The 27,842-nt window shown below is 40.8% G+C and overlaps 1 protein-coding gene across 6 annotated transcripts in view; it reads left to right on the top strand.

Moving 5' to 3' along the window:
* The window catches only part of CNTNAP2 (contactin associated protein 2), a 1,669,434-nt gene that overhangs the window by 517,862 nt on the left and 1,123,730 nt on the right, over positions 1–27,842 (top strand). For all 6 annotated transcript variants that reach the window (XM_073332778.2, XM_078851686.1, XM_073332785.2 and 3 more), the window contains exon 2: positions 264–374. In XM_073332778.2, coding sequence (XP_073188879.1) covers positions 264–374 — 111 coding nt within the window. The remainder of the gene's footprint in view (positions 1–263; positions 375–27,842) is intronic.

The following is a 27,842-nucleotide window of genomic DNA, read 5'->3' as shown; positions in this document are numbered from 1 at the left end:
AGAAGAGGAAGTACACCCAAGTGGCTAGGGCACTATCCCTCGTCGACTGCCTGTGCCTCAGTTCGCCCTCTGCAAAATGGGGATCATAGTACTTCCCGAGCACTCCGGAGTCTAGAATGCGATGGTGATGCTCTCAGATACTCTTATAATAAGGGGCACACAAGTAACTAGGAAAGATATCCAAGGTATAGATTCTCTCTAGTGTGTCTGACCCATTAAACAGCGATGTGGAAATACATGTATTTATTTTCTTTGTCTTTCAGAAAAATGTGATGAACCACTGCTCTCAGCATTATCCCACTCCTCCTTCAGCAGTTCATCATCTATGGCTAGTAGCTATGCACCAGGGTATGCAAAGCTGAATAAAAGAGGAGGTAAGAGATCTCTCCTTCCCAACATTCATATACCTGCAGCAAACTCTATCTATTTCATGTAAAATAAATGTTAATTATTTATTTTAAACCAAATCTCAACTTTGATGCACAGCAATACTGTATTGGTGTTGACCCTAATGATTGTTTAGTAGTCTGGTGAAATGTTTTCTGTAAAATGTTGTACTAAAATGTTGTGGGTACTTGGGAAAGAGATTGGAAAATTAATATCAAAACTGTTCCCTCCAAAAGAAATTGTGGAAGGAGTATAGTGAGGTTGACCTTGTGGAATTCACAACTAAAAGGGGATTTGAGGTTGAGATGGGGAAAGGATTCCGACCTCTCAAATCTGTGGATCCTGAGAATCTGCAAGGATGGGATCCCCAGTCCAGTAGAAGTTTTGGCCTCTGTACTGCTCTTCTGGTTCCCCTCTCCCTATGGGAAACATATGTCTCTTCCTAGATAGCCCAATCAGCAGGGGTCTCATTTGCTAGTTGGGAAAGTGGGCAGTTGCCACCTCTCCCCACACCGTGGACATTTCATCAGTCTCTGTGCTCCATTATGTCTTCTGCTCCTCCCCCATTGACTTTGGAAGATATAATATCACATATAACATTCTCTATGCAGATACAACTTCCCCTCCTCTTGAATTATTCTGAAATGACATTGTCATAAATATAAAGGGAAGGGTAAACACCTTTAAATCCCTCCTGGCCAGAGGAAAAATCCTTTCACCTGTAAAGGATTAAGAAGCTAGGATAACCTCGCTGGCACCAGACCAAAATGACCAATGAGGAGACAAGATACTTTCAAAGCTGGGGGGGGCGGGGAAACAAAGGTTCTCTCTGTCTATGTGATGCTTTTGCCGGGAACAGAAAAGGAATGGAGTCTTAGAATTTAGTAATCTAGCTAGATATGTGTTAGATTATAATTTCTTTAAATGGCTGATAAAATAAGCTGTGCTGAATGGAATGTATATTCCTGTTTTTGTGTCTTTTTGTAACTTAAAGTTTTGCGTAGAGGGATTCTCTATGTTTTGACTCTGATTATCCTGTAAGGTATTTACCATCCTGATTTTACAGAGGTGATTCTTTTACTTTTTTTCTTCAATTAAAATTCTTCTTTTAAGAACCTGATTGCTTTTTCGTTGTTCTTAAGATCCAAGGGTTTGGGTCTGTGTTCACCTATGCAAATTGGTGAGGATTTTTATCAAGCCTTCCCCAGGAAAGGGGGTGCAGGGTTTGGAGGGAAAGACGTTTCCAAGCGGGCTCTTTCCCGGTTATATATCTGTAAGACGCTTGGTGGTGGCAGCGATAAAGTCCAAGGGCAAAAGGTAAAATAGTTTGTACCTTGGGGAAGTTTTAACCTAAGCTGGTAAAAATAAGCTTAGGGGATTTTCCTGCAGGTCCCCACATCTGTACCCTAGAGTTCAGAGTGGGGAAGGAACTTTGAAAGACACCCTTGCCAATTAGCATTTTAAAAAAACCCAAATACTCCCAACACCCTCTCAATGGAGATTGCAGGCATAAAACCTGAAGTAAATTAATGCTGTTTCAGGTAGAATGATCTCACATGACTTCAAAAGAGAGAATTCTATGTACAGAAGATCCTTCCCCTTCTTGGCCTCAACTATGGTCCCTGGAGGTCCACTGAGTCTTATCCTTGTGCAGCAATTATAGAGGGATTTCACCCAAACTAAAAGAAGGGAGAGTCAAAATCAGAGGGACAGACCTCCCCTCACCTTTCAATCCCCCAAGCCAGGTTCTCCCTGATCATGGAACAACCAGATCATTACCTCAGCTTACCCTGCTGTGACATTTTGGGAATCACCCCATCCAATAAGGAATTCTTTCACTATCTGCCTTGAAACTTTGCATTCCTTAATGCTATGCTACCATGGCTCAGAACTCTGGTACCAGCAGTTAACCGATAAGCAAAAGGCCTCACCCTGGCTTCCACAAGCCTAGTTACTCCTTAAAAGGTGACCTCAGCAACCCTTTCTGGTCATGAGTCTCCCCAAATTCATCTCCCCGAGTTCTTAACTAACAGACACTCAGACTTTTCCCCGCTGATTCATCACCCCTCAAGTGTGAAATCCACTCTCAATTATCAGTTCACTTTGGGACACACTTAGTTTGCACACTAGAGACCCATTTGGAGTAAAAATAAACAAAATGTTTAATTAATAGAAAACTTAGAAATGGTAAGGAAAAGTAAATGCATACAAGTTACACAGACAATAAACATAAAGAAGCAACCTCAGTTTTACATGTCTCTATTAGCTTTTCTAATACAAGTTCTAATAAAATATTGCCTCTGAACAGTTTCAAGAGATGTACTAGTCTAAGACTACCCCTGTTTGAAACTTCAGTTTGTACATATCCAATACCTAATTCTATATTCCTTTTCATGGGTGGTATTGAAACAATTCCTGATTTACACAAGTGTCAATGACAGGAGGACTAACTCTCTTTCTGTTTCTGTTTCTATAGCTAAGGGAAAATAGCTCAGTTGTTATGTTGAATTATTTTATAACATCATGGAAGTAGAGATATCACTAATCAAATTAACTGTAAAGAAATATAGATATTTGTTACTTCATAGTACCATCACTGAGAAATGGGGCTCCCCAGGTGACTGCACTATCTAGAAGAAGAAATCTTCTCTTGCTGAGTCATTACATCGAAAGAGACAAAAACAAAAAAAGGCTTTAAAATAAGGAAACATGCACTTGAAAATGTTAAACTCCAACCCCATAAAAGTTGAACTCAACCCCTACTTTGTAGGGCTGAATTTTCAGTATTAAGGTGACTACTATCTTCAAAATATCTGAGCCAATGTGAAGTTTTCACCAGACAGCATGCAACTCTGTTTAATAGTGTGCCTTAAAATGTGCTGTAGTCCTGGCAAGTGGAATTAAGTCTGCCATTCACTCTAATAGCATCAGATTGAACCCTAAGATAACTAGATGTATGCTTAGGAACTTTTGTTTTTCTTAATACTCAGGGAAGATTCATGCATAAGTGTTAGGGCTCCGCAAGGCTTGGTTCAGGAAGGGATTGGTGAACTGGTGCTTGCAGTTTTCTTCAGAGGGGATGTAATTAAACCCATCCCTCTAAATTTAGTTGGACATTTGAATCTGAAAACTCAAACCTCCAAGACATGGCCCTTCTCTGCACCTTTCAGGGTCTCCTAGAACCCAGCACACTCTAATATTACACCCTTCCCCATTACTTACGTTATCTGTCTTTAGAAGAGGTAGGTAGAAGAAATTTGGGAATTGTTGAGGAGGACAGCTATTTTTGGAGGCAGGAAAGAATGTCAATTGGGAAAGAAATGTTTAACAATTTCCTAGCTATAGAAATAGTGCTCAGTAAATAGTGGATGTTTCAGTTTGCTAGCAATTCTAAAAAATCGTGGGGTGGCAGGATTATTTCAGGCTGAACTGGACATGAAATTTTTGAACGTTTTCAGTGAATCAAAAAGTTAATGAAAAGACTTGGGTCTTGTGAAAAGTTTTGTTCAAGCTGAAATGAAATTTTCATTTCAATTTTGTGTATTGTTTGTTTTTATTTTTATATAATTAAAGGAAATTTCAAAACTAAAAGTAATTGTGAATTTAAAAAATGAAATTTTCAAAATGGGATTTATTTATGTGTTTTTTTATTTGTTAGGATTTTCTGATCACAACAATTTGGCGAAATCGACACAAACTGATGAAATGTTTAGGTGTTCCTGACACTTCATATTTTTGCTGAATTTTTTTTTTTAAATTTTGCACAGTTTTGTGTATAGAGGAATTGACTACTAGTCTTACGCAAACACAGCCTGAGTGTCATGAGTATAATGAAACTTTGGCCCCAGGCTCTTTTTGAGTAGGTCTGAGGTTTTGATGTGAAAAATTTGCACAACCTGCTGTATTAATTTAAATAGAATAAATGTACCCAAACAGTTAAAGGTGTTAACATCACCCTGTCATTGTCCAACATTAAAGAATTTTAAACAAGATTTGGATTTTGCTATACAGCAGTGGTCTCCAACCTTTTTACGCACAAGATCACGTTTTGAATTTAAAAGCAACCCAGAATCTACCCTGCCCCTTCCCTGAGGCCCTGCCCCTTCCCCTGCTCACTCCATCCCCCCCTCCCTCTGTCGCTTGCTCTCCCCCACCCTCACTCACTTTCACCGGGATGGGGCAGGGGGTTGGGGCTCGGGAGAGGGTGCGGGCTCTAGGCTGGAGCCGAGGGGTTTGGAGTGTGGGAGGGGGCTTCAGGCTGAGCCTGGGTCGGGGGTTTGGGGGCAGGAGAGGGCTTCCGGCTGAGGCAGAGTCTTGGGGTGCAGGAGGGGGTACAGGGTGCTAGCTCCGGGAAGGGAGTCAGGTCTGGGGCAGGGGGTTGCAGTGTGGGTGGGGATTCGTGTGCCGGAGGGGGTACGGGATGCAGGCTCCAGGAGGGGGTTCAGGGCTTGGGGTTGGGATGCGGGCTCCCGCTGTGCGGCACTTACCTCGAGCGTCTCCTGTTAGGTGGCACAGCAAGGCTAAGGCAGGCTCCCTGCCTGCCCTGGCCCTGGCCCTGGCCCTGGTCCTGGCCCTGTGCAGCTCCCAGAAGCAGCCAGCATGTCCCTGCAGCCCCTGGGGGGGGCATGTGGCTCCGTGCACTGCTCATGCCTTGATGCACCATCCCCACAGCTCCCACTGGCCGCAGTTCCCCGTTCCTGGCTGCTTGGAATAAAAAAGACATGCATAAAATGGGAGAGAAAAGAACAGCAAAGGGAGAAAATGTAACTCTGGTGTTGATTCTTATTTGTGGCCTCACTGCACGATAAACACAGGCATAGCACATGGTCTTATTAACCACTCCAAGACCTGGCAAATTCATACCAGCAATACACTATTTGGGGCATTGCTTTTAAAGACCTCTTTAGTCACAGGCTCAGTGTAGCAAAACATGGCCAGCTAAGTCAGACTTTTATTAGACAGAAGGAAAAAGTAGAGGGATAGGAAAGAGAAGAAATAAGGTGGGAAGGAAAAGGGGATACACAGGTGGGGATGGGGGATACAAAGTCTCCCATCCCAGGCAGTGACTGGGATTCAGCCAGAGCCAATGGCATTGGCAAGGCCAAAAGGGACCACTGTGATCACCCAGTCTGTCCTCCTGTATAACATAGGCCATAGGTCTTCCCCCACAGAATTGCTAGAGCCGATCTTTCAGGAAAACATCCAGTCTTGATTTGAAAATCCAGTGAGATGGAGAATCCGTCAAGACCTTTGGTAAGTTGTTCCAATGGTTAATTACTCTCATCATGAAACATGTATGCATTATTTCCAGTCTGAGTTTGTCTAGCTTCAATTTCTGGCCGTTGGATCGTTAAATTTCTCTGCTAGATTGACCAGCCCATTGTTAGACCAGATCAAACTTTTGTAAATCTAGAACCTGTGCCCACAAAACTGGGCCTTTCAAGTTACAAAAAATCAAATTATACAGCACTTTCAATCACTTGGCTCTGGAAAATGGTATCATTGGTGATGTAGTTATGAATGAGAAGACAGAAGTAAATCACATTTATGAACAATTGTAAATCCATAAATAGATTCACTACTTGATATGCTCTACTAATACCCTCTAAATAGATTTCCATCTTAAAGCTAGTCTTTACCTTTTGAAAGAGATGATGACATGATATAAAGATACTTCCACATGACCTCCCTGTTTTCTTTGGACCTAATATACAAAACTATGAGTGTGTTTTCTTGTGCCCTTTTGTGCTAGAATTTACCACTACCCTTCAATATGAAAGTGTTATTTAAAGAGAGACATTTTGCCATTCCTTTTCATTTGTATGTGTCACTACCTTTTGCCCCCAAAATACAGCCATTTACATTTATGCCATGTAATGTGTGGTTTGTATTTGTGACTACTTTTCTTTCACATTCTGTTAAACATTTTATATACCCTTTGTGATGCCGTTCACAGCTGGCATATGTGTCTGTAACTTTAATAGCTCTACATGGAGTTGCACCTGCCTATATTAGTGTGAATTTGGTACCTGTAGAGGATATAATCTGTCAAATTATCACTTTGAAAGTGAGTCATATTATGTGACTAAACTACTGGGTGGTGTCTATTTATGTTACAGCATTATCCATAATCCAATATTTATATACTGTAGTTTTATTAACAAAGGAGAATTTTCAATAAGGGAAAATATTCTTGAGTGCTTTATTTTTAACTTGGCAATTGAAGAAGATTATGAATACAGGACATTCAATGTTTGCAAGGACACAGTTTCTTAAAATATAAACCTAAATTGTTAATTCCAGAGATAAAAGGACCATGGAGAGAAAAAACATGATTCTTGGGTTTTTTGGTTGGTTGTTTAATTATCAAATTAAATCCTACTCTTTAGCCATTACAATATAAATTACAATATTACTGATCCTGGAAGCCTTTAGTTTTATATATTTTGTTCTCTGTCAGTAATCTGCTGTGTACTACACCTGTACAAATTTGCACTTCTCAGTATCTTTTAAAAATATATGTGTATACATATGTGTCTATTGTGTAGTGTAAAACACAGAGAGACATATAAGAACACATGATTATATGTCATAAAAATTTAATTGTTAGTCAACTAGTGATTGGCATAGATGTCAACTATGCCATCACGGTGACGATAAAACTTTTGCACTGCACCGTCACTTATTTTGACACCAATTTTGCCGGGGGTGGGGGAGGGGAGGATAAGAAAGCTCTCAGAATTCTTAAAAAATGTATTGATACCATTTTCTCATATTCTTTCTCCTGTAAAAATAGCGTGTCTTAATAACAATCTAAGTAGGAGGCATCAAGGGAAAGAAAAATGTTAACTAATTCATTTTAGAACACTCAAAAAATTATCTACAATACCTTTCATATAGACAGTGTCAAGGTTATAAAGTCTGATAACTCATGACCTGCTATGAAAAGAAATCAATGGGCTGCATCCCATTGTAAAGAAGATTCACAGAATACCACTGGCATAAGGCATATTATCTGTGACAGTTCCCAAGCTTTCAGACCTTAAATTTTTCACTGGCACAAGAATTAATGCTGCACATCTTGTACCTAAAAGTATTTTAATTGAGAGAAGAAAGTCCACTTTTCAGGCAAAGAAAGAAACCTCCTTTGTGGCTTGTTTTAACTAATGTAACATAATTGGCAACTCTCAGAAGCTGCTTGAAGGGTTGGAACATTGGACATAATCACAGTAGACTGCGTAAACGAGGAGGTCAGAGGTGCACTTTTGGCAGCAGAAGGAAGGAGGTGTTTTTTGGCCACTGTAGCTAGTTTGAGTATCCAGCAGCAGTGAGGAATCCAGAAGCTCTCCACAGCTGTGAGCCAAACTGATGATCTGTGGGAAGACTCTTTTGATAAAGGGGTGAGCTTGTGGTGTTTGTGGTTAACTCTGCAAACACTTACCACCAACACATCACTGTTGCCTGGGTTCTTGTACTGCCTTTTATCCAGGCACTGGGACAGCTGCATGATAGAGTTTTTATCACTGAATAAATGAAATGTAGAGCTGGCTTTCATTAAGAAGCTTCTGGCATATGTATTCATGTGGCACAACTTCCCCCTGATGCTTCATACAGATGACAAATAGCGTGAGGGAAATAAGAGGCTGATGGAACTCCACAAGTGAGTGTCCTGATGGCGGAGAAGTTCTGCCCATTATTGAATGGCCTGAAAAGCCTGGAGTAATCAGTTGCGGGGCAGGGGTGGGGGGGTTATTGACTCTTGCTCTATGACAATCCTATATAATAAATATATAAAATATTATAGATAGAACCAATAAAAGGAGTATGAAATAAAATGAGATGAATGTTTTCTTCCCGCCCATGGACAGAGGAAGATATCCATTAGTGCAATCAGCACTGTTTCTGTTCTATGTCCTGGTTTAAAGCTCAACAGAGCAGATTTTGGCCATGGACAGATGTAATCATGGATAACTTTCATATTTATTTTCAATTACCTTTCTAAAAATGGGATGTTCTATACTGGGGAATATTTGGCAAGGTTCACCGGATCAGGTTATGGTTTTTCGAGTACTTGGCACACTGCGGCATGATTTTAGGGTGGTGGATAGAATTCCCTTTTCAAAGATGATTCCAACAACCTCTTTACATAGGGATCTAATGTGTTCCCGACTGTTTTCATGGATCTGAGGTACACGGGGTGACTGAGTTCTCTCAGCGTGTTGTGCGTGTCTTGTTGTGTGAAAGGGGAGAGCTGTATTTTCAATTCCATGTATGTTGTGTAGGTGCTAGTGTCAGCCATTTGGCAGGTGATGCCCTTTAAGAAGTAGATTGGCAGCTTCTGATGTTGAGGTGCCCGTTGTGGTGATGGCTTTGGCCGGTTGAAGGTCATAAAGTTTAACTTATGTTTCCACTCACTGACTTGTTGACTGGGTGAGGATTGCTCTGAGAATGGTCAGGAATTTTGCTACGCCCACAGGAAAGGGACCAGAAAGTTTGCTAGGTTTAAGGGGTGGACCTAAACTGTACCTGGAAAGAGGTAATGGTCTGTCCATGACTGCGGCGTGATTCTTGTGTTCTCCAAGTCTATTTCTTTAAGTCTAATTAGAGCCAGGCTGTGACCAGTGCTGTTATGTGTGTACAGAAATCACTTGTGAAACTCTCATGTTGGAAGGGATTTGGGGCCATAGTGTCAGAGGCTTTGTCAGTGTGGAATTTTTAGTCTCCTAAGGTGATGAGCAATACTGGATAGCATTTTTATCTATTCTTTTTTGTTAACCTTACCTGGCTGCAGATCTGTGAATTAACGTGATGTCTATATTGGCTTTCTCTGACAAAACGGGTACAGTCAGAGGATTTTGTTTTTCCAAAGAAGCCTTTTCCAAGATTGAATGGAAGAAGGATGGCTGCACCACCATCAGTATTGTGCCCTATGAGAATGTGGTGGAGTAGCTTAATGTTAGCCATCAGAAAGCTTGTGCTGTAATATAAGTAGGATTTGGTTATATTGGGTCAGGGTGGGTGTCTCATTGTCTATGAAGTCATAAACGGTGAAAATGTTGAAATCTTCAAATCACGACCAGGTACCTTTCTGGAAGATATGCTTCAGTCAAACAGAGTTATTGGGCTCAGTACAGGGGTAACTAGGTCAAATTTATGGCCTGTGATATACAGGAGGTCAGAAAAGATGATCTAAAGGTCCCTTATGTCCTTACATTCTATTAATCTACTAAATTATTATTTTTCCAATGAAAATATCAGGAATAGCCATATTATTCACGAGTGGAAAATCCGTTAGTGAATTACACAGGCCATCCCAAATTAATGCTGATAAAACCTTTGCACCACACAGTGTCATCCTGTGTATGCCACATGCATTATAGACAAAAACTCTTAAGAGTGTTTTAGGGAGATTTTTTTTTAAAAGTAATGCTTTTGTTTTATCTGCTTGAAAAGCTTGGCTTCACTAATACCCTGAATGAGTCCAAATGAAAACACTTTGGCACTCATGAATAATACAGCCCCATACTAATACCAATAAAACCTTCATACAATAGCAACTTGCATTCTCTGTGGTGGTCGTTTTTTGAATGCAAAACCACTTCAGGCTCAGTTCATCATTCACAAGTTGTTTTGAGTTGCAGAGAAAAAACCTGTAGTGAGGGCTTTCGTCCCCCTCATTGCGATTCTTGGTGGTGGTCAAATATTATTCTTTGCTTCTTATCTCTGTCTCACTTTTGTCTGCTCCACATCCTGCTGCATACTGCTCTCTGCCTATGCCTCACCTTTTGAGTCAATAACAAGGCACATCTGCTTTTTTTTATGCAGTCCATTTTAGCTCTGTGAGCATTTGCATTCCTTTTTGTTTTGGATGGAGTTGTGATTGCCACTCAGTTGACCTCAGTGCTTGTTTTCTGTGCTTCAACAATCTGATTCTAATGAAAAACTTGTCATAAAAATGCATATTTTTAAAAAGTGATGCTAAAAAGCACAAGTAAAACATTCACACTAACCACTTGTCTAAAACCACAGGCCCTTTCAAATGCTGATGAAATAATGAGGCAGTAGGAAAAGCTATTGTGTGAATAAGCTGCAGTGAGAACATAGCAATGATCCCCCAAATTGTCTTTGTGAAGGGAGAAAAGAGCTGCAAAAAAGGAAAAACTACTAATGTGCAGCAGGGATATGCCAATCCTGGAAGTCGTAACTTTGAGAGAGAGGAAAAATGGTACTCTTATTATTCAAAACACAGAGAAACAGAAAAAGCCAGTTTAAAGTGGGGTTGGAGGAACAGACTAAGAATGAAGCATCACCAAACCATATCTATTCACTAAGACCCAGTGAATGTATTAGTGATGTGTTAATATTCCTATTTGTAACTCATTTGTATACAAAACTATTCAATTGCATAATTGGCTTATTTTATATATCAAATTAAAATAAGCATTCAACTTTTAAAACATTTAGATCTTAAAATAACTAATAACTTCTTCACTGATTTCCAAGGAACTCTATGTATGTGCAAGGATCCAATTGCAATGTTGAGTATTAGACTGTGAATCCCTAACAGATTTAATTATCTTACTCTTTCCATTCTCTTATTGTTTCACATGCCTTATTATGCCCGGCACTGTAGATGGGGGAAAAACACCCATTGGCAATATTGACAAAATGAAGCAGAGTTTTAAGGCTTGGTCTTGCTCTCATTTAAGTTAGTTTTGTCATAGACCGGGGTGGCCAACCTGCGGCTCCGGAGCCACATGCGGCTCTTCAGAAGTTAATAGGTGTCTCCTTGTGTAGGCACCGACTCTGGGGCTGGAGCTACAGGCGCCAACTTTCCAATGGGCCGGGGGGTGCTCACTGCTCAACCCCCGGCTCTGCCACAGGCTCAGCCCCCACTCCACCCCTTCCTGCCGCCTCCCCTGAGTCTGCAGTTCCCTCGCTCCTCCCTCCTCCCTCCCAGAGCCTTCTGTATGCCACAAAACAGTTGATGGGGAAGTGAGGGGAGGGAGGGGGCAGGTGCTGATCGGCGGGGCTACCGGCGGGTGGGAGGCGCTGGGAGCAGGGTGTGGGAACTGAACGGGGGCTGCTGACATACTACTATGGCTCTTTGGCAATGTACATTAGTAAATTCCGGCCCCTTCTCAGGCTCAGGTTGGCCACCCCTGTCATAGACTCAACAGGGACAGGACCAAGATAGCCATTTGCATTTCACATAGTTGGAGACCGTACAGAAAAGCAAGAATCATCAAGCTGTCCATTGAGAAGGCAGATAGAATCTATGAATGTCAAAGGAGAACTAAAATGCAGTGGAACTAAAATGCAGTGCTTCATTTTAATCACGGAAGAACAAAGATGTTTATGTGTTTTTTTTTTTAATTGGAGAATTTGGGGGGTTTTATCATGGAAAACTATGATCCCTGACCATAAGTTATAGACCAGTCTGCTGCTTCAAATTGCACATGCAGATGAGTTGAATGCTTTCATTGCATCAAACACTCTCACCTACACTTCCCTCCATGCTTCATTAAAATGTATTAATTATTGATTTTATTGGATACAGATTTCCAAAATGGGTTTTGTGAACATAAACTCTATCATCTGCTTGTGTGGATGTTGGATTTGGTCAAAAGACATGCAAATGTTAGTGCTGGAAAAGTGCTCCTGCAGGTGTTTGCATGTTCAGTGATACAAATGAAGGAAAGGAGGCCAAGTTACATCATCTTTGCAAATCAGGTGCTAAAATTCAAATGAGACATTTTGGAAGAGTAAAGTGCACCTTGCTTAAAAAGGGGCAGCATGAACTAACGTCATTCCTTAATGCCAAAAGCAACATATGCACAGAAAGGTTGCGGGCCAACCTCCAAAATGCACTTTTCCAGCAAAGTTACGTGAGTGCTCTTTTAGCCACTCATGAGCTACATACAGGCTAACACCTGCAAATTCTTGGTCCCAGCCTTGCACCCAGAAATGTGCATCTTACAGTGTCCAGAACACTACTGCACAGAGCAAGCTCATTAATAGTTTGTCATTTTATCAAAGAAATGATTATGCCCCAGCATAACCTGATTAGAGATTTCAGTCAAAACAAAAGGTTTAGATTAAAAAATAAAACAAGTTTATTGACTAAAGAATGATAGATTTTTAAGAGATTATAAGTGTTCAGGCATAAAAGTCATCATTGATTACCAAAGAAATAAAAGATAAAATCACAATCTAATTCCTAAATTTTACCAAGCTAAATAAGAGTAAAAAGCAAAAAGGTATGTCTCACCCAAAAACTTTCAGCAGACCATGCTAACTGGAAAGTCCACTGAATGCATCCGATGAAGTAAGCTGTAGCTCACGAAAGCTTATGCTCAAATAAATTTGTTAGTCTCTAAGGTGCCACAAGTCCTCCTTTTCTTTTTGCGAATACAGACTAACACGGCTGCTACTCTAAAACCAGTTAGGACTAGTCCCTCCAATTCAGTGATGGTTCTGTGTCTTTCAAATGATCTTGCTCTTGTGAGTAGAGATTGGGAAGAAGAGGTAGTACTTTTTCCCCTTTTCACTGAAAAACTCCTTGCTGGGTCATTGGTCATGCAGTTCCATGGTGTACCTGCTCTCCAAATGGTCCTTCATATGAATTGTAAATTCTTTTGTCTGTATCTTCCCCCCTTCCCTTGGATGTCCGATTAAACAGATAATGGCTCTCACACTTTGCTGGGGAGCCAGTATGCCTTTGTTTCTGAGTAATTGGCTTGTGGGTGTTACTGAAATATTTTGTAATTCTGCATAACAATCATATATGTAAAATCTTATAACTCCATGTACCATTTAATCATGGATGAACAAAGATTTTTATGTGTGTGGTTTTTTTTGTTTGTTTTTTTAATTGGAGAATTTGGGGGGGGGGCATTTATTGTGGAAAACTAGGATTCCTGATCATAAGTTATACACCAGTCTTCTGCTTCAAATTGCACATGCAGATGAGTTGAATGCTTTCATTGCATCAAACACTCTCACCAAACTTCCCTCCATGCTTCATTAAAATGTATTAATTATTGATTTTATTGGCTACAATAATATACAATGATGTTGAGCAGATCGAGTTTTCAAATGATACCTCACAAGGCATATGTTGTATAAACTATAAAATAATGATATAAAAGTGGTGAATATTGGGTACAAGGGGTTACATGGGGTACAGTATGTCACAACCTTTATATAGTTGATCTCATGAAACATATGAGAAATAATGTAAATATAGAACACATGCATCTTTTTATTCATATATGTGGAATGAGGTAGTATTTGTGGTAATTAGGACTCTTGTCCCCTCTGGTGTAGCTGGAGCACTGTCCTTTACAAATGAGTCATGGATAGGCATACATAGTGGTAAAATAGAAAGCTATTTGGCTACCATTATAACTTCTTAGTACTGTAAAAATGCTGAAACAGGGGAAAGAAATAATATGATGAGGGTCTCTTCTGCAGAATGGAAGTGTGAGGCTATTATTCATGTTTCAGCCTTTGCAATTTGTCTTTGATTATTCACAAGCAACGTTGAATTACTCAGTGTGTGAGAGAACATTAATAAGAGTCCTTTCTTTTCTGAGCAATCCTGTAAGCCACAAAATTAATCTCTGTAACTGAAAAAGGCTGACTGAAATCCATGCATGTATAGAAATTGAAAGACAGTGCCTTAACTTCAATGCTCTTTTACCTCTGTCTTGTAAGGCACAGAAAAGTCTATTCTTTCCCAATGTGTGTGCAGAACTCACTGTAGTGTTAAGGGAAAATCACATGCATACACTGAAAGGAGAAAGTACAGTAATCCAGGCTGTGGAAGATCATGGATCTCACACAATCATGCAAGTTACAATGGAGGGTGAAGGGCTAGGGAGTTGTAAAGATTCCATTCAGGGCTTGCTAAGGAAGAGAAAATCCTTCCCCGGAGTGATGGATAGATATGTTTTCCCTTGTTACACTATCATGCTAGCTGCCATGATTGGAGGGAAGTTCATGAAGAAGGTCTAATGAATAGAGCCGAAGAAGGTTAGAATCTGTTGGGGTTAATTAAAAAGCAATGTTCTAATTAAACTGACCCAGATATAAAGAGGTTTTTTCCCTTGGGTCTTTCCGCTATGTCAATTTGTTGTTCAGAGAGAGATTTGAGAGCTAAGCAACCCTGAAAATAGGAACTAGCAAGCTTAATAACTTTGTGGGGGGGGAGGGGGAGCAGGCTGATAGTTCAAGTTCAATAACAAATTTCTAAATTACACCCTTGATATTCTGCTGTCATCTCTTCAGTGCTGTAAGCCTGGCTGACCCATTTTTAAGGTGGGCTCCAAGCTCTCAGGTGGAGTGACAGTTTACTCTAAGGGTTCAAAAATACTCAGTCTTAGCCTAATTGTTCCCATTGAAGTCAGTAGGAGTGTTACCACAGACTTCAAGGGGAGCAGTGTTAGGCCAGTGCTGGACACATTTGAAACTCCCATTCTAAATATCTTTGCTTTTCAATATTAATGTCAGATTATTACTTTCAGATATAGAGTTTGCTAGGGTTTAAACCAGAGTTTACTCCTGTCCTGGCTATTGAAGGTAGCAATGCTGTTCTCCACAGATACCAAAGGCAGATAAACCTAGGTATTTTACCATCCTGATCAGCTACGTAGTGTCTAGAATTTAGAAATGACTAGACATGCACTTATCTACCTACTTCATTCCCCTGGCACGCAAGCACTTGCTTCCAGTGCCCACTTTGTAGTTTGCTGCTAGTACAGACTTGTAACCTAGGAGTTGCCATACTGCATCAGACCTGTGGGTTGTCTAGTCCAGTGTCCTGTTTCTGAGAGTGGCCAGCACCAGATGCTGCAGAGGAACATGCAAAAACCCCACAGTACACATAGGTGGGAAAATCTGCGTCCCATGAAAGTCTCATCCTAATCCCTTCTAATTACAGACTGATTTTCTGTGAATCGGTTCATTTTGCTGCCTTTATTCACTGGTAAAGTGTCCTACTTCAAGTGCACAGTGCTTAAGATGTAGTTTCCAACAGGCTAAATAACTGCAAGGGCTCCGTATTAAGTGTACAAGTATCTGATTCTTCAAGACAAACTGGGATGTGCTTAGCACATATTGAAGAGCAGAGTTGAGTCCGGAATATGCAACACAGAACTCCAGCCACCCTGCACACCCCACCAAAAAAACTGCATTACAAAATGTATTTTGAGAAATGGTATCTAATAGTGACTAGTGAAATACACAATTAAGGGCCTTCCTCTAGGAACACATGCTCCTGGTGATTTTAGAAAACTACTGTACTTCACTATGCAGGCAAGGAAATATCTTGTGAATATACCCCCCAAAAAGTTACAGTCTAAAGCAGGGGTGGGCAAACTTTTTGGCTCAAGTGCCACATCGGGGGAATTTCATGAAGGGCCATGAATGTAGGGCTGGGGCAGGGGATTGTGGTGCGGGAGGGAGTGCAGGGTGTGGGAGGAGGTGTGGTAGCTACCAGTATGGTGCTCCGCTCTTGTTCGATGATGATAACAGTCGGCTGCATGCATGTTCCCTCTGTGTGCTGCCCCAGCTCTGCACAGATAGCTAACACAGCAGACCCCGAGAGAACCCCCAAAAACCACAGACTCTGGTAAGGTACCAAGGAACCCGAGCCAGGTTTATTGTCAAACGTAGCACAATAATAGTTCCCTATAGACTCTACAGAGCATACTACGAATTTGTGTTCCCTGGCAATGGATACAGCTCAGTCAGTGGCGGTACACTCCACTGCCCCCTAGGCTGGACAAAGATGTGCGCTCCCGGACCTACTTTTATACCGTTGCAGGACAGATTACTCATCATAGTTCAAACAAATCTATCCATCATGTTGTCCTTTTGACCCTGTCTTTAAGATGCACCTGCCTGTACCTTGTTATGTCTGTGGAGTGTCTTGCCGCCGTCTTGGCACAGGTTCCTCTCATTAGCACTTATGTGTGTGTGTGCACGTGCTTCTAACAACCTTTTCTTGCCAACTTCTGTGAGTGGGACCTGTCTCTGGCTCACAGCCCAGCTTTGCTTATCACTGCCTGGAAGTACTTTGGTTCAGGCTTTACTTTGGTTCAGGCTTCAGGCCTCAGACTGGGCCTCTGATACAAGAATTTATGTTTCAGGGCCTCCTCTTACTACAGTGTGCAGGAAGGGGCTCAGGGCAAGGGGCTGGGGGTCAGGAGGGGCTGTGGAGTGCGGGAGGAGGCTCAGGGCAGGGGTTGGGGTGTGAGGTGCAGGAGGGGTTTGGGGTGCGGGCTCTGGCCCAGCACCACTTACCCTGAGTGGCTCCGGGGTGGCAGCAGCGCTAAGCAGAGCTAAGACAGGCTCTCTGCCTGCCCTGGCCCCGTGCCGCTCCTGGAAGAGGGCGGCACCACTTCCCTGCGGCCCCTGGGGGAGGGGGGAGCAGTGGGTTCTGTGCGCTGCCCTTGCCTGTGGGTACCTCCCTCGAAGCTCCCATTGGCCGCGGTTCACCGTTCCCGGCCAATGGGAGCTGTGGGGGGTGGTGCCTTGGTGGCACAGGGGTGGCTATCCTGCAGGCCGGATCCAAAGATATGGCCCACGGGCCGTAGTTTGCCCACCCCTGGTCTAAAGATAAGAGCCAAAGACCACGGTGCCACTGCTAGGTATAACGAGCCACATTCTGAATCTTCTCCTTTCTCTATATAAAGAAGTGCTGGAATCCATTACAGAAAGTAATTTAATGATGTATTTTATTATGAGTAATACATACAAAGTGCCTCTTTTATTTTAACTGATTCAATTAAAATTAGGTATTATTTATCCATAATACTGTAAGGTCATCTTTAAAGGTGTTCTAATATTGTGCAGAAGCAGGTAATTTACCTAATAGTTATAGAACTATTAACATTATTTTGTGGATGTTATTATCTTGTAATGTGCAGTATTTCATAAAGTGTTTTTATCTGCCTGTCGACAAACAGCAGAAAGGGTTGTGACTTGGATAACTGTGTTGCAACAGGAGCAGGTATCTTCTATGTAAAATATAATAATACCAATACGAGAAATTACCTAATGACTTAATATTAATGTGGGCTATTATCATTTATAATGATGTAGTGCCTAGAGGTCACCACCATGTCACGGAGCTTTTGTGTTGGGTACTGTACAAACATAGAGTAAATAACAGTCCCTTCCCCTGTGAACTTAGTCTTAAATAGCCTTAGTGTTATGTGACAAGAAGCAATGGGCTTAAATTGCAGCAAGGGAGCAGGGCTGTCCTTAGGCATATGCAGCATATGCAGCTGCATAGGGTACCTGAAAATATGGGGCACCACCGGGACCATAGGCGCCGATTTCTCATCTTGCGTGGGGGTGCTTGACTCTCCCTCTCCACTCCAGCCCCGGAGCACCCACCCATGGAATCTGCGCCCATAACTAGGACAGCAGATAAGAGCAGGTCGGCTCCCGCACAGCCAGTGCATGCTGCAGTCTCCTTGCTAGGCAAAAGGCAGGGGCCATATTCACAGAGCCAAATGTGCTGGCATGGCTCATTCTGCATGAGGGAGAGGGTATGGGGGTCGGGTCTCTGCGGGGAACTGTAACTCTCTGCCGGGCGGCTCGATATCCTCTTTGCTGTGAGCCCGGACTTCCGCTCGGTGTGTGTCAGCAATGCTGGGAGGGGGGTGGTAGCGGGGGGGGGGGGGTGGCTGTGCCCCAAATCGGGCGCACAGGCACCAGTTTAATAATTCTGCGTAGGTCCCCATAAATCCTAAGGACAGCCCTGCAAGGGAGGTTTAAGTTGGACATTAGGAAAAGCTTCCTAATTGTCTGGGTGGTTAAACACTGGAATAAATTGCCTGGGGAGGTTGCGGAATCTCTGTCATTAAAGATTTCTTAAGAGCAGGTTAGACAAACACCTGTCAGGGATGGTCTAGATAATACTTAGTCCTGCCATAAATGTAGGGGACTGGGCCAGATGACCTCTTGAAGTCCTACAATTCTATGATCCAGAGGTAATGAGTGTGGAAGATAATGCCTAAGGTCCATTTTAATATTGATTAATAAAGTGAGTATTTGTTACTGAGTACTTTCAACATTTTTTATAAGGACTAGTCAGCACGTGTAACTTGCTTACTTTGGCCAGTTAGATCTTAGGCATGCTTCTTCCCACAAGCCATCCAAAATTTTCACAAATTAGCCAGTGGCATAGTACTAATTTGGACTAATTTTAAAGAAGTGAGGCAAACCATAAAACACAACATGAATGTGGCAACAGGAAAAAAGTACCCTAAGGAGGAAATTTTCAAAGGCAAAGAGGGGTGTTAGCAGTGCAAATTCCATTGATTTTTTTTTTATGGAAATTGGGCAGTTAATTACTCTTGTGCCTTTGAAAATCTGCTGTTTAAAGTTGAAGCAATCTCTCTGTTTAACATTTACCCTGAAGATACAGGGGAAGGAATGTCAGTAGGCCAGATTTGCAACCCTGGAGTTTTGCTGATTTATACTGGCTGAGGAACCTCTGTGAATGTGTTTAACAAATAGAGAACATCTTTTAAATGGAAGGTGTCATTTGAATACTTTTTTGCTGGTTAAAATTGAAGTGATATGCTGGACATGCTCATGCAGGTAATGGTGTCTGGATAGTACTAGTCAAGGAAGATTATGTCTAAAGAGAACCCCCGTCTAGTTGTGTATAGTCCATATGAGACTTTGTTGCCAGGAGGTTCATAAACATGTTCACTTTTGGTAGGCTAATGAGTGTGGCCTCAAATAACTTAAAATGGAAGATAATGCGCATGCAGGTAATGGTGTCTGGATCGTACTAGTCAAGGAAGATTAATAATAATAATTAACTGGAGTTAAACAAATTTGTGTTGAAACTCAGCAGGCTGACTGAAAAATGTGTAATAAACATTGCTGCATGTTTGAGACACATGAATGAACATGGATATATATAGGCTCTTGATTCTTAATGCCTATCACTTTGAAACCTTAGCTTTTATGTTGGAGAAATTTGTCACTGTAGAGCTGGCATGATGGAATGTAACACAATTTGTTTTGACTGGCACATAATTTTTCAGTTGACAACTGGTCCACACAGCTCCAGAGATATAAATATGACGCCAGCCATCTCATTTTTGATCGCTTGCCATGCTTCATAGACTGATACATATGCAGCGTTTTGGACCATAAATTTGTTAGGCAAAAAGCACAAATGAAAAATGAAAAAACAATGGTGATCAAGATTATTGCAATGACCTTGCTGCTTTTAGGGTTTGACCCTTTAAGAGATCTGATCATGTGCAAGACATACCATTAGGCTCTGACTGTGGCATATATTTTGCTAGGCTGAATTCCCAAGAGAACTATGATTTAACTGTATGAATAAAGATGAGTGAAAAACTGAAGGTTTTTTTCAGGATATTTTTATCAGAAATTTTTTATTGTAAAATGTTTTTAAATACAATTTTTTCCTGAGCTCTTTGAACCTGCCAGGTGCTGAGCTTTCTGGCTCAGTTCTATAAAGTGCTTGGCCATTTGATTAGAATTCAACATGCAATAGTCTCGCTTAAGTCAATAGTCCTATACAGATACTGAACTTTAAGGACATGGTTAGTAATTTTCAGGATCATGTTCCCACTGTCCTTCTGTCCAAACACTGGAAAAAGATAGTGAAATGGTGACTCCACTGATATGAAAGTTGAAAATCAGGTAAACTTAATGAGCTCTGAACCTCTGCTTTTTGCTACCACAGTGTTCTTTCAACTATGCAGGTGAATGAATATTGGATATGGATGAAATTTTCCCTTTCTTCATCCTCCAGATCTAACAGAATCTATTGATATATCTCCTGTGGTTAATTTTCCTTTTCGCCTTCATTCATTTTCATATCAGTCCAAATTTCAAGCAAACATCCTCAATAGTTCTGATGGAAAATTCTGCTTTCAAACCTATGATACAATATGGCCCTGAGCTGCTATTATAGCTTTTCCCCTGACTTTATATATTTTCAATTTTTTTTACTTTGCAAAAAGTTGCATGAGATAGAGACACTTCTTATGTCTCATCATTTTAGTACGTCTTCTGCTTTTCCTGCCATTATTGGATTTTATTTGTTAAATTGTTAAATTAAATTTGTTAAATTTGTTAAAAGTTGCACTTTTGAGGGAAGGTCTAGTACAGTCAAGATCTGAATCAATGTCTTGAGTCCTCAAAATGTAGTAGAGAGCTCACTAGAAAGAGACTGACAGCATGTAGAGCTGTTACTACCTCATTGAGAACAATATGGAGAACTCTGGTAAGGATGAATAAGTAGCATTGTCATGGGATCTCTTTATCCCATAATGTTCATTATACCACAGTTGTGCCATGTTTAAATCCAACTCATAAGAATAAAGTTGTTGCATAAAATATATTTTAAGGATATTTGCTGATATAGATATCATTTAAAATAAATAGGATAAAATTAAGTGAGTCAATCTCAGAAGTTTACTTGCTTTCTATTTGTATTTTTAAATAGGAAATTAAATATTGAATGTGTATTACCATAATTATACTTGCTGTCTCACACATCAACCGGTCCTAATTTCTTAATACCTGGTAAGTGATTTGATAGGACCAGCTTATACATTAGGGAGATTCATTTTAAACTGAAGAAGTCTGTCTGAGCTCATATTTTAAACCTGTGTACAAGACTGCTGGTCTTGCTGCAGAGTGATAATTCACTGCTAGTAATAATGAAGTAAGGAATTTAATATCTGAAGGAATTTATGATGGCAGGAAAAACATTAGTCAGCTTTTTTAACTGATTTTCATTGTGAAGACGCCAGAAATATTACTGACTCAGAGTCTAGAGTTTTGATGTGAAAGTTTTTACATGTGAAAGTTTTGATGTGAAACCTACAATTATCCAAATTATTTTTTCATCTTTTATTCTCTCTCTCTCAAAACAAAATAAACAAATAACCCCAATCAGATATTTAAAGCTATAGACTGATTATAATGTATAGTGTGAAAGTTATCAGTCTTTTTATAATTCATCATCTTGGACCCTCTGTCTTTTCCCTATTAAAGCCACTCACAGTGCAATAATCAAATGGTCTGAATTTTGCAGAAGTATTTAAATGTTGTTTTTTCTTAAGTTTTGTCTTAAAACATAAAAACAAAATTTACACATTATATACTGGGCCCAATTCTGTCCTCTGTGACATGTGCTACTCCCAGTGATTCAGCCACTGATTTCAGTGACAGTAACATCCATGTAGCTAAGGGCAGAGGAAAAACCAGCTCTTTGTAAAATGTAGGTGTGAGACTATTTAGTATTGGTTCAAACCTTGCCCATCCAGTGCTCAGCAGGAGCACAGCACCCAAAATGCAGAATAACCAGGCAGTGTATTTTGCATAGGGGGTAGTCTAAGGAGAACCCATGTAGGGATGGTCTCTATGCATACCATGGAGCTTTCCTGAACAGCAGCTCCATCTGTTATATCACAAAGGTGAATTTTGTGGGCATTAACCGTAGTTAGTATGTAGCTGCATGGATATCTCCACCAAATGTCTCCCATGGGCTGTGGTAGTAACTTTACATTGATTCTACTGGTGCTCAGTAAAGGGAGAATGGCTTGCAGTCTGGGGTGTAAATATTTCATTACCCCAGCCTCTAATGAAAACCATGGGAAAAGAAGGTGTGTGTGATAAAGATATATTAGTTCCTTACAGTCAAATATTGCTGAGTGCAAAGTACACATATATGTGCATCTCTGTGTGCTTGCCAGTGTGTCAGAGTAGAAAGAACTCCAATAATTATTTGCAATTCCATAGCTCTTTTTGTATAATCTCAAAATATTTTTTAAAATATTGATTATCCCTCACACCTGGATGAGGAGGGGTTTTCATTGGGTAAACTAGAGCCCAGAGCTACTTCCATCCTCACCAGGGCCAGCTCCAGGCACCAGCTTTCCAAGCAGCATTCTTGGGGTGGCATTCAGAATGGGGCGTCAGTCCGTGTCCCGCTGCGGCAATGCGGCGGCAGCTCCACCGCTCTTCTGGGCACGGCAGCAATTCGGCAGCAACTGCTTGGGGCGGCAAAATTGGTTGAGCCGCCCCTGATCCTCACCCAGCTCTCTGCAGTCAGACATGTCTTATAATTTCCTCAGGCTAAGCTGCTCTTCTCCTGAAACTACTACATGTGGCTGTGGCTGTTTCTCTTTGCCCCAGCCACTGCTCCTTGCAGGCAATGGCTCTTTTGCTCTGACTTTTTTAGCTCTGCTGCGGATCAGCCCTTTCCTCTTCCAGTGGGAATCGACTCAAGTTAGTTTAGACACTCAAATATAATGTGAGGTCCCTCCCCTCCCCCCCACTATTTCTTTCAGCCTTCATTACAGAATAAATCCATTTAAAGTAGATGACCCAATAAATCCCTGTTAATAAGATTAGATTGTGATATGCTTACTCATGTCGCTCCATATGTAGTTTTATGTATTTCAGTGGGACTTCCTAGGGGCAAAGGTTCTGAGCAGTGTGATTAAGGATACCATATTCTCTCCCATAGAACATTCCTCTTTGCCTCGGAAAATAAAAATCCCTTTAAGACAGATTGTGCACCCCACTGTTGAGTAGTCTCACTAATGGCAGGAAACTAAGTGTTCACCTGTATGAGCACAATCTGGTCCTAAAGATCAAATCCTGCTCTGATCATTTCAGTGATGAGCCACAGAGAGCAGCCTTGCAGCCAAACCCTCAACTGGTGCACACTAGCATACCTCCATTGGCATCAATACAATTTAACTGCTTTACACCAGCTGAGGATCTGGTCCTTGATGTAATCTCTGCCCATGTATTCCACTAACCAGGGTAAGATTTCTTAGTTTGGGAAGGGAGGGAGGGGGATGACGGAGAAGATGCACAAGAGGGAAAATTCCTGTTACCTGCCAGCTAGTCCTTTAGGATAAGGTACATAAACTGAGTTGTTAGCTAGGTCCCAGATGTAGTGTATTAACATGTTCTGCTTGCTTTCTCGCTCAGACTACGTAGGGAAGGGAAGATCACTATACTTTTTTTCTTGCCTTTTGAACACCAGTGCAGCATAGCATAGGATTGAGTCCTAGTGCCTGGATGCTGGATTCCCCACTTCCCCTCAACTTGCTATCTGAAGCACAGATGCATGGTGGCCTGAATAAAGATGATTCACGCCATATATTTAAAGCCCTTCCAGTATGTGTTTAACTTTCCATTCGGATGCAGATGTGAATGAGTTTCTCTTTGCATTTTTGCATATGTAATTAGAAAGCAGACCATATGGGGAACGTATAGTTTCAAGTGATGTTTTTTAAACTAACCAATGCTGCTAAGTGTTTTTTTCCCAGTGGAGGCTCCTCAGAGTAAGGACTGACTCCTCTGTTTTGAGTCTGATAACTCTTGAGAGTTGTACATCAGCTCAGAGAGCACTTTTTGTACCACTTTTGCCTTTTAAATGTCACCATGTTCATTAGAGCAGATTGATCCCTCTCTACAGATGCCCTCTACAGAGTTTGAGCTCCATTAAGATATACTGGAAGGTATTTGGCATTAATAAATATGCACCATATCAGTGGATTCATTCTAATTAAGTTCACTGTTGGAGGGATCACCTGGGATATTTTTAATAATACAATGATTTTAATCTTTTTTCTTTAAAAAAAAATCTCATGGACTATACCCAAGTAACTAACATCCCCTGAGTTAGCTCAGCTGCTCACAACTGCACTTAACTTTCAATTTTTAAATTAAAATGAAACTAATTTTTTAAAAATCTAAGTTAGCCTTTTTATTTCCCTCATCTAGTTTCTTGTGGGGTTTGGGAGGAACGAGGGGTAGTTAGCTAAAATTAGAACACCAGTGTCTGAGACTCTATTAGAATTACACACTCTATTAGAAGAACACAAATGAAAATTGAAACAGAGTTATTGCTCTGCTTAAAAGAAATCCAAATTGGATAATCAGAATGGGTTTTATACTTTTTAATAAAAGTGAAAAGGAGATGCTCATGGGTGATAATAAACCATGTCACTAGGAGGGCCTGATTTAAGACTACTGAAGTCAATGGAGAGCCTGCCAGTGACTTCAGTGGGCTTTGGATCAGGCCCATATAGCATTCAAAAGTCCACACTAACACTGGAATTGATCCTGAATTTCTTTGCATACTTAACCCTTCCAGTTACTTTAATGGAAGATTTGTGTTTGAAAAGAATCCAGGATCTGGCCCATTATCTAATTACTCTTCTAATAGGTAATATATTTTATTAGCAACATTTTACAGAAGGGAAAAAAATGAAACACTGAGAACTTAATCTCACATTGCTACCTCGGGGCAACTCTTGTTTTGCCTGTGGAAAACATTAACCTACTAGGGATTAACACAAAGTGCTAGCCTCCTAATTTGGAGCTGGCGGGGAATTTTTGCAAAATATTTTTGAAGATCCAGTGACACCAAATTGTTTGATTTTTTTAAAAAAATAACCCTCTAAAAACAAAAATTCTGAAATTTTTATTTCAAAAATTCCTTTATTTTTTTTAAATCAAAAACACTTTTTAAAATCATCAAACTCTAAACAAATGTTTTCATTTGATCTCAAACCATTTGTACAACATTTTGACTTACCAAACCTTGAGGCTAATTTCATTTTTAGTTTAACTTTTTTGTTTGTTTTCAATTTTTGGAATTGCCAGCAAACCCCCAAAACACTGCTGTTCATTCAGTTCTACTTCTAATGTCACCATGCTTCATGTTTGGTGAATTTCTAGCAACAGTGAATTCTAAAAGGGGGAAATTGGAATTTGTCTCTCCCCCCGTCCAACCATTTGGGATGGATACAATGTAATGCTGTTTCTCCCAGCATGCTCTCCTTCTTTCAGCAGTTAATCATTCGTTGCTTATGAAAGAGCTGACTGATATTAGTATTAACGGACTAGCTGAATGACCATTATTGTAAATTAAATGGAGTTGGCCTCTCTTTGCAGACTTCAGTCCTCTCCCTTCAACTGAGTGCAGGGTTGGCACCTTTTGGTCTCTTCTTGCGTTTAGAGACTACCTGCTGCTCTCTGGCCCAGGATGAGAAGGGAAGACTTCTGTAGAAAGACAGCAAACTCCCTGCATAGCTCAGAAATAGAATAATTCCAGCACTATATTACACAGCACAACAGCAGATTTATAAAAAAATGTTCTGTAGCTTGTTTCGATAGTGGCACGATGGAAGCTGGGAAGAATTTAGTAACAACTCTATATGTGGCATAGAGGAATTCTGACTGGATTATCAGTGAAAGTTAATGCTCAACAAATTCACACTAACTACTACCAGTCAGCCTGTGCATTTCAGATCCTGAATATTACAGCATTTCCAAACATCCAGCCATTAAGATAACTGGCTTCTCCATTGCCTCCTAGTGCAGAGATGGAAGCATTCAACATCCTCACGCATAGAGTTATAGTTTTATTAATTTTGTGATTTGGCTGCATTGCAAAGAATGCTATGCAAAGGTCTTGAGATATAATGCAAGGTCTTCACTTGACTTGAGTGATCTGTGATCCATTGTTATACACTTGTAACCCTTCTGCAAGTGAAGCCAGCAACATCCTGGGCCGGGTTCAATATCTAGGGGTTCCTTTCCATTGATACAACACAGAACTGGCTCAAGCCGCACCCAGCAACCTTGGAAAATTACCCACCACCCCTGGGTGCCTCTGAGAGGCAATACTTCCCCACTTGCAAGCACAGCATTTGAGTGTAGAAAAGAAACTTGTAATAAAAGGAGGGAAGTAACTTGACATTAATTTGGGAAAACACTGCAAACAGGGTTCATAAACATAAGCCATAAGCAATCCCCGCCCCACAAACAACTAAATTGGGCAGTGTTCTTTTCCCCCTCAGGTTCTTAAGTCCATCAATCCAAAAGTCCCTTTAGCATTCCCATACCTTCTCTGCACCCCACTCACAGTTGCTGTCTTTGGTCAGTACAGACCCAGAGTTCAGAGGTGCATCTGCAAAGTTCACCTCCCACCCTGGGTGTGGTAAGGAGGCACCTTACTCACTCCATTGCTCGGGCACTTGCCTGCTGCCTCTCTCCACCAGCCACCACTCATTGCACCTTTCCAACCACTTGTTCACCAGCTGACTGTCAGTCACCTTCTGCTGCCACCTGCCTCTCTGCTGTGAGCTTTGCACATCAGTCTCTTTATGATCTTTAGCTCTTAGCAGTCTGGGTCGAAACACAGTCCCACCACAATTGATTTCAGCTCTGATTGAGCATTTAAAATAATAAAAGAGGCTCCTAATGAAGCTTATTTAGCTCTCTCTTTGAGCAATTTGGAAGAACAGGTTAAACCAGTCTGGGGATGCCTAGGGAGAGTCCACATACCTCCTGTCTGGGACACCTGTCCCTACCCCTCTTTCTTTAACAGGGTTCTGACATTCAAGGCCCTGGCTTAATGAGGTCCTTTCAGCTGAAGGTGACCCTCTTATTTGGGACAAGTTAAGCACTATCCTGCTTCCCTGTATTCCTACAATAATTACAACATTTTGGTAACAGCATTTCACTACCCCTACATTCAGTACTAAAGTGATTTGTAACCTAAAACCAGCCAAAGTTGATTACTTTGGGCAAAACACCTCTCTCTTTGCTGGATATCTAAGCAGAGCAGGAGCAAACTGTATTTACATAAACACACCCAAAGTCTCTACCCCTCCCAGCTAGCTGTCAGAAAAGAAATCATGCCCTGTTTACACACTGTAAACCTGTTCAGGTTGTATACTTGCAATTTTCATGTTCGTCATTCACACACCACCCCACACATCCACCATCTCTCCTCTTGTTCACTTCCTCTTTCTTACTCTTTTCCTGTTGCCAGTTGTTTCCTTCTTTCTGAGTTACAGCTCCTCTTTGGATTGATTGTAGAAATGTATATTTACCACAATTTTTTTTTAAAAAGAAAAAGGTCAGCACCCACTGAGGGGAAAAAAACAGTTCCATTTACTGAATGGAAGGGCTGAAATATTGCTGGGGATATATTAAAAAAACTGTTTGAAAATTCCTTTCTTGACATAAACTATCCAGTATGACTTTAAGTTTCTAAACTGGGCAGAGAGAAGTGCATATGCAATTGCATATTGAATTACACATGCACATATTGTTTTTGCAAAATATAAGCTTTAATAGTTGTACTACTGCAGTACAAGTAGGATTGTGGTAAGTGCTGCTCCAACACATAATTAAAAAGTCATTGCCCCGAGGAGTTAACAATCTAAATATAAGTTAAAACAACAGATAGTTACAACAAACAGACAGGGAGCACAAGCTAATGATGAGACAAACCTGGTCAGCAAAGAACTATAACACTGACTTCTTATCAGAGATTTTTAAATTGTTCTTAGAGTACACAAAACTGAACCCCAGAGTCAAGGCCACAATTAATTTCAAATAATAACGCT

This window comes from Lepidochelys kempii, chromosome 2 (assembly GCF_965140285.1).
Source record: "Lepidochelys kempii isolate rLepKem1 chromosome 2, rLepKem1.hap1, whole genome shotgun sequence".
NCBI classification, from domain to species: Eukaryota; Metazoa; Chordata; order Testudines; family Cheloniidae; genus Lepidochelys; species Lepidochelys kempii.
This window is presented reverse-complemented; position numbering and strand designations above follow the sequence as displayed.